General features: G+C 41.3%; 1 protein-coding gene across 1 annotated transcript; it reads left to right on the forward strand.

The window, feature by feature from the left end:
• The first annotated feature begins 521 nt into the window (after positions 1 to 521).
• Positions 522 to 5,423, forward strand: LOC148121416 (secretoglobin family 2A member 2-like). The gene is made up of 3 exons (XM_087907632.1): positions 522 to 738; positions 2,980 to 3,167; positions 5,205 to 5,423. The coding sequence occupies exons 1-3, from the start codon at positions 675 to 677 to the stop codon at positions 5,235 to 5,237; spliced, it is 285 nt and encodes a 94-aa protein (XP_087763758.1). The 5' UTR covers positions 522 to 674; the 3' UTR covers positions 5,238 to 5,423.
• Positions 5,424 to 8,025: the final 2,602 nt, after the last annotated feature.

The following is an 8,025-nucleotide window of genomic DNA, read 5'->3' on the forward strand; positions in this document are numbered from 1 at the left end:
TGTTTAGCTATCTGGAATGAAAAGTGAATGTTCATCTAATAGAATAACTCTTTGTAAGACTCTTCAGTAAGGTCTGACAGCAATAAACTTCTTCTGGAAGTCAAAGAAGAAGAAGAAGATCAGCAGGAACCCTCTTTATAAAGGATGTGTGGTTGTGCACTGACCCTAGCCAGTGGACACCTCAGAAGCAGGTAAACAAAATGAAGCTGCATAAAATTGGAAAATAAAAAAGAACAAGAAAAAGACATAGGCAAATAAAAATGAAGGAGAAGAAAGGGAAAGAATTAAAGGAGAGAGAAGAAGACAGAAGATGAAGAGGAACAAATGAAGGAGTGAGGGTATGAAGGGGAGGACAGTATCATTTCAAAAATCATACTACAGTGTTGCAATCTTCATTTTTTGGAAGACCTCAGGGAAAGGTCACCAACTGTCATTCTTAATAATTTGTTTCCTTGTTTCGTACAAACAGATCATAGGCTTCCTTGGCTCTGTTTCATGTTCTCTCGTGTTGTCTGCTACAATGCCACGTTGCTCTTATGACTTGTGTTCTTATTTCCTGGGTGACACTAAAGGACCTGCCCAAGAAATAAATAGTGGAACACTGAGGTCTCAACTGCAGAAGGTACCCGATCTCCATCTTGTACCAAAGACCAACCCACAAGGGCTTCCTCAACATGAAGCTGGTCTTGGTCTTCGTGCTGGCTGCCATCCCCATTTGCTGCTATGCCGGCGATGACAGTGAGTTCTGTGGAGGGGTGGGCGTTGGGTTCTGTGGAGGGGTGGGCATTGGGTTCTGTGGAGGGATGGGTTCTGTGGAGGGGTGGGCAGTGGGTTCTGTAGAGGGGTGGGTGGTGTGTTCTGTGCAGAAGTGGGCTACTTTTAGACTACACACTGTTTCTGTTCTATCGGAATAAGTCCTAGCACCTGAGCCCCAGAATATGTCAATAGTGTTACAAAATATCTGACTCAATAGACCTGAAGCTCAACACTAGTCCAGATAGTCAAAGAGGCGTCACAGTTGCAGGTTGGGCTACAGCGCAGAGCTGTGTGTGATTTGTCACTACCACGCAAGAAGTCCCAAGATAATGACAGTTCTCCTGAAATCCACGACAGGTCTTGGATTTGGATACGAGATATTTTATAGAATATGGGAAAAATATAAATGAACCTGGACCTAAATGGGTTTCCTAAAAATTATACTTAGGAATCTCTTTAACTGTGGAAGGAGTTACTTCTCAAACTGTAGCATGAGACCTAGGAGTAAACAGTTGTGAGCCACGAAACAGACTGTGAAAGCTTGGTCTGACTTCTTCACATTGGGCCACTTACATCCTAGTTCTGCTGGTAGAGAGGAGAGTTCACATTCCCCAAGTCCACTTGAAGCAATGACAGAAATAAAGCTTTGTCCCTGAGGATGCAGTCAGTACAGACATGTCACTAGTGTCATAGACTTTGTATAATTTGCTTTGTTTATGATGTCTCCTTCACTTATCTGAGAGGCTGGTGCAAAATGACAAGAAGGTGGAGTTCTCAGTTAACTTGATAGGAAAATCAGGGTTAACCTTGACCTCTTTCTCTTCCACTAGCTGAATAATGACATCACTTCAAGTACAAGAGTTTATAGTTCATGATACTTTTGATGCAGATGATAGAGTTAATGGTGGCAATGGCTAATATTTATAAACTACTGTAAAATACTTAATGGGGTTCTCAAAATAGCACTGAGATGCATCATTGTTACAAGAAAAAAGACACAACAGTTCACTGTGTCCCATCCGAACAAAGCTTCTCATTTCTTGCATATCATTGCTGACAATGGTCAGCGAGGTTTGTCGTCTTGTTGGCTTGTTAGGGGCAAGTTTGCAGAAGCTAAAAGTATCTTGCAGTCTGCTTCCATTTTCTGCATGAGGTCACTTCAAGTACCTGAGTTTCTGTTTAAGTTGCTCTGTAATTCAGATGCTCAATTTTACAGAGCAAAGCGGATACTATTCTACCCATGATAGTTATAAGAAGTCTTAACATATTCCATAATGTTCTCAAAACAGTAAAAATAATAATAATAATAATAACACCGATTCAAAACTTATATATGCCTCAAAATTTCAAAATATTACCTAGTAGTTGAAGACAGCATTCACAGCTTTATAAAACAAGGAATAAGATATGTCTGGAAAGTGGTAGAAATAAATCCTATTCAACATTAGCTTTAGTACCAAGGAGTTATATGTGTTGAAAAAGAGAAAAACTGAAGCACAAAAGATCTCTGTGACTCAGAACACAGATTTCACCATTAAACATCTGATGCTAGCACTGTGTTTGGCAGTGAGTGTTGCACATGTGTACAGGAGCCTGCAGAAGTGTCAAATACCCCTGGAGCTGTAGTTACAGGTGGGTGGCTTTAAGCTGCCTGACATGGGTTCTTGGAATCAAATTCAGAGCTTCCAGAAGAGGAGTCCCTTCTCGTAACTGCTGAGTCATTTCCCTGGCCCATTTTTTTATTTTTTGCATAAGTCTAAGGCAGCACAAGTGTCCTAATGTAATTTATAACACCAAAGCTGTGTTTTAATAAAAATTCATTCCAACATTTTAGTTCACCTAAATGCACAGCCGGTAATTTCTACTTTAAGAAATGTTTAACACAATAAAGACTTCAGCAAATACATAAAAAAAATGTAGCAGGCTTTGACCAAGCAATGACTCCAATACTTACCATGCCCAGCACAATGGCCTACCATTTCTTCGGTGTCCTTCCTAGTGAAGGGTCTGTAAGTGTTTGGTTCAGTTCTTTGTGCTGGGATGTCAGGGACAGAGTTTGCAGTTTCTAAGTGGAATCTTGCAATCTGCAGTTTCTGTCCCAGATTTGGCAGTGCCCACACCTGTGCTTATCTGTGTTTCTACTTGTACTCAACAAGGTGTTCGTGATGAGAGGTAACCCCTAACGAGTTCAGACCTCCAGTGATGAATGCCATGTCTTTCCAGGTTCTAACTGCCTTGCAATGGATGACGTCATTGCACAGCTTATTAACTCATCAGTGCCTGTGGATGATTTTCAGGGAGTGATTAAGTCATACGCACGTCTTCCTTATGATGAAAATGCTGTGGCCAAAGTGAAAGAATGTTATCTAGACCAGTCTGAGGAGACTCTGGACAGTTATCAAGTGATGATGGTAATTACACATTTTCCCTTTTTTGTATTGTATAACTATATATTTGAATGGTGTACACATATATTCATATATCATATATATACATATGTACATACTTATGTATTTTATATATTTATATTCGCATATATTTGTATATATACATATTTATATATTCACATGCATATATTTCCATTAATGAGGAAGAACAGTTTCCAACGTTGTGACTTATAAGGTCCAAGCAAGCATTGTCTGTGCACTATTTTTGAACAACATAGTTTGATATAGTGGTAACATTTCGTTCAGGAAAGCCATTGAAAGACACACCTCATATTCCATATTATTTTGGGGATTTTAAAATAATTAAAGAAAAACACAAAAACAAAAAAGATGACCCAGAGATCACTCTCTTATCATTAACCTCCCAATCACACAAACACAGGTACACACATGCAACCATGCACATTCATGCACACACACACACACACACACACACACACACACACACACACACACACTAAAACACATACGCATGTCATGACACAGAGAAAGACCTTAGATTCTTTTTTTTTAAAGTTTATTAAATTATAAAAGTTTCCATTTCAGCCCCTCCTCCCAACACCCTCCCACTTCCCCCACTCCCTCTCCTCCTCCCTCTCCATCCCTAAGAGTAGTCAGGGTTTTCTGCCCTGTAGGAAGTTCAAGTTCCTCCCCCCTCCCTCCAGGTACAGGAAGGTGAGTATCCAAACAGACTGGATCCCAAAAATCCAGTATATGCAGAGGAAACAAGTCCCAGTGTCATTGTCAATGGCTTTTCAGAAAGACTCCGGGCCCGCCACATCCAGGGAATCCGGCCACATTCAGAGAATCTGGTTAGATCACGTGCTCATTCAGTTCCAGTCCAGCTGGCCTTGGTGAACTCTCATTAGATCAGTCTCCTTGTATCAGTGGGTGATGGCGCGCGTCTCAGTCCTGATTTCTTTTTTCATTTTCTTCATCCTTCTGCTCCTCATTTGGACCGTAGAGGGTTCCGTCCGGTGCTCCAATATGGGTCTCCGTCTGTATCGCCATCCAACGTCGGATGAAGGTTTCCTCTGCTCTTGCCCTCCTTGTTTACGTTCTCCTTCCTTCTGCCTCTCGTTTGGACCTAGGGAGCAAAATGTTCATCAGTATGGTTGTGGGCCAAGGCCGGTTCAGGCACCCTCTCCTCTGTCCAGAGAACAATCTGGGGATCTCTCCTTGGACAAGACCTTAGATTCTTAAGTCAGAGAAAAATTACTTCTTTGCTCTCAAGAAGTCTTTCTTTGGATCAGTGACCATGGACCTTCCATTTGCACCAATTAAGAGCGAGTGCAAAAGACACCAGTATAAGAACATCAGGACTAACAGTCTCTTTAAATAACATTAATAATAATAATAATAATATTCTCTTCTCAAGCATAAAAATGTAGCTCCAAGAATTCATCTAAAGTGTCCCTGTTCCCATTCAAGCAACCCATAGGAACCAAATCTTAGGAATATGCCCAGTTTTAACTAAAACCACAGGAATACACAGGGCCTGAAAGTACTGGTGAGGGCTCTCTAGTCGCTTCTAACAAATCTCAGTTTTTAGAGCAGTGAGGAATTTTTAAAGCCACCCTCTCTGTTAAGCAAGGTTTCAATTGAGCGAGGGGTAAGAGAATAGTAGCAGTTCAAACTGAGGATCATCAGATACCTTCAGCCACAGAGACTCTAGCTTCAGAGTGGGTATAGAATGAATTCCTATGGAAACGGCTAGAGGGGAAGGGGCTTGGAAGTTAGAGGCTAAAGTAATCAAAGGGAATCTGAAAAAAAAATCAAAAACATCTGGGTTTCCTACTGCTGTTTTTTTCATGACATTTTGTCTCTTAAATGACAAAACACATGTACCTAATCAGATTTTTCTCTGGACGCTTTCTGTGATATTCAATAGTAATTGAAAATACTGAAAAAATAAATTAAAAAACAAGATTTTTTTCTTTTCAATATTGGACTCTATAGTTAAAGTTCAAAATTTAAGTCGCTTCCTCATTTATTTTTCAGGATGCTATATACAACAGTGAAGACTGTTCATAGTCTCCCTAAAAGTTCCACGAGACCTTTAGCTCACAGGAACGAAGAGAATGATCATGAGCCAGCAGCTGAAACCATAATCATAACTTTTCCTTCTTGATTTTATCTTTCTGCCTATAAAGTGCAAGACTATTGTTGGAATCTCAAAGGCATTTCTTTCTACTCATTAAATTTATTTGCAAATACCAATACTTCTTTGTGTGATCTTTTAAAACTGAGGGCTTAAGAGGCCTGCAACCCTCCGTTCTTGGACACACACCCACAGATGACTCCCACACAACCTTAAAGTGAGCCTAAGAAAAGAGAGTGACTGTCCCTGGCCTTGCTGGGTCCCCTCCCTGGAGAAGAAAGGAGGGTTTCTGTCCCTGGCCTTGCTCAGTCTTCTCAGCTACCTTCTCACCACCACCTCTAGTCAGCATCCTTGGCATTATCCTGCTGGGGGTCTGAGGCTGGCATGTGCTCCCAGCCCTGCTGTCACCAGGGCTTTGTGTCTACAAGAATTAGGAAATAAAGAGGGTCCCACATATGACACTCAATTAATAGATCTCCTCATGTAAATAGATTCAGGGAAAGAAATCATGATCATCTCAAATGAGGAAAAGGGCTTCAGAAAAAGAGAAACTTCAGAGTCTTTTTGTTTGTTTGAGTTTTGTTTTTAGCGTTTTATGATACTTCCCTTAATCGCAAAATGTCTTGATGAACATAGGAGTCAGAGGAAATGACAAACATGATAAATATGTCTTATGTCAAAATTAATAAAATGAAAAAACAGGATTCTGACACAAGAAAGGTAACCTGTTTTTGTTAGGGACTTAGAAAAGCAACAAGGAAAGACCAACAGCCAAGCATGCAATAACAAGAACGGTTTATTAATTCCAACACTAAGTGGCACTTGACAACCCACAAAGAAGGTCACAAGTTCCCTTTAAGCAGAGTCAGGGGAATTCCAGGGAGGACAGATTAATGTAGGGCTGATTGAAAGGGGAAATATTAGTCTGTGGTGGACTGATTGATGGGAGAACTTAGTGGTTAGGGACCTTTCTGCAGCAGGGTAGCGAAAGCTATCTTTAGCTTGCAAAAGGTTGGGGGCAACTGCTGAGCCAACAGTAGGGCTTTAGGGCCTGCTCAGCCAGAAGAAAGACACTGGGAATCTGCAAAACCAGGAAGAGATCTTTGGGGGTCTGCTGAGCTAGCGGAAGACTGGGGGTATCTGCTAGTTGGTTACCTAGAGGTGGTGTTTTTTTTTGTTTGTTTGCTTGTTTGCTTATTTGTTTGTTTTTATTTTGTTTTGTTTTGAGAACTGCCTGTTTAGCTCTGCTCCATTTTAGTGAACCAAAGCTAAAACTTAGATTTTAATCAGGCTACTAGGAGAGCCTGGCGTGTGCCCCCCACCGCAACTCTCTCAGTTTCCTCTAATAATAAAGAAGGAGAGAAGTGTGTCTGGTCTCTGAGTGCTTTCCACTGGGTGCCTGTAGTGACTGAGCACAAGAAATGTCTCCCATAGGCTTCTGTATTTGAACACTTGGTCCCCAGTTTGTGGAGATGTGAAGTCTGTGAAGGCTATGGAAGCTTTAGGACAGTAGGTCTCCACCTTCCAAATGCTGCAGCCCTTTAATATGGTTCCCCACATTGTAGTGACCCTCACCCCTGCAACCTTGTAATTATTTTCATTGCTACTTCATAGCTTTATTTTGCTACTGTTATGAGTTGTCATGGAAACATCTGGTATGTGGGGCAGATGGTGTGAGACCCTGTGAATGGTAAAGGTGGAGCTCTGCTGGCAGAAGACATCACTCAGAGGATCTGAGATTTTAAAGCCTGGCCCCACATCACATTTCCCTTCTTCACTCCATACCTGCAGATGAAAATGTGCTCAGTCAGCTTCCTGTCCCACTGCTATGTCACCCTTACCTGTCACCTTCCCTTCCTGCTGTGATGAACTCTGTCACTCTGAACTTTCAACCAGAATGAACCATTCTTTCCTAACTTGGTTCTTGTCAGAGAACTTTATCACAGAAACTGAAAACTAGCTGCTAGAGTTGCCTGAATTTTCAGCCAAGAAAAACAGCATGAAAAGAAATACATTACAAATAACACGGGAAGAAATCAAACTGTCCCTGTTTGAAGATGATATGATTCAATAATTAAAACAGTCTCTACTGGAAAACTCTTGGACCAGAGACATTCTACTAGAAAATCATTAGAATGAGAAACAGAGTGTGCAAACCCAGCAGCATTTCTATACACCCCTAAGGAACACATTGGGAGGGAATTTAAGAATACAATGCCATTCAAAATAAATGCCTATAGATGTGCCTGTCCTACATGCATTGCTATTGATGTGACAAAATATCCTGACAAAAGACAGCCTAAGGGAGAAAAAGTTTATTTTAACACAGTTGCGAGTTACAACTCTTCACTGTGGTGTAGTCACGGTTACAGAACTTACAGCAGTTAGCTGCATCACACCGTGCTCAAGAGAAGAAAATCACAAGTGCACGCGTGCTCGCTGCTTCTCTGGTTGTGCTAGGGATGATTTCTCACTCATGCAGTTCAAGGTTCTCTGCCTAGGAAAGGGTGCTACCTACAGTGTCTGGGACTCCCACATATGTTACCCTAATTAGGACAACCTCCCTCAGACATACACACAGGACACTCAACATAGACAATACCTCAATGGAACTATCCTCCAGGTGAGAGTAGACTGTGTCAGTGTGACAATCCCCTAAACAAAGAGGTGTAGGGCTCCCACCATGAAACCTTTAAAACTTTGAGGGAAGAAAATGAGTAA

The sequence above is a fragment of the Myodes glareolus genome, chromosome 7, assembly GCF_982192425.1.
Source record: "Myodes glareolus chromosome 7, mMyoGla1.1, whole genome shotgun sequence".
NCBI classification, from domain to species: domain Eukaryota; kingdom Metazoa; phylum Chordata; class Mammalia; order Rodentia; family Cricetidae; genus Myodes; species Myodes glareolus.

Excerpts from the sequence above, each read along its gene's own strand:
- LOC148121416 (XM_087907632.1), top strand. The coding sequence starts at position 675 with ATGAAGCTGGTCTTGGTCTTCGTGCTGGCTGCCATCCCCATTTGCTGC. Across the intron at positions 739-2,979 it reads CTGCTATGCCGGCGATGACA|GTTCTAACTGCCTTGCAATG; the intron begins GTGAGTTCTGTG and ends ATGTCTTTCCAG. Across the intron at positions 3,168-5,204 it reads ACAGTTATCAAGTGATGATG|GATGCTATATACAACAGTGA; the intron begins GTAATTACACAT and ends TTTATTTTTCAG.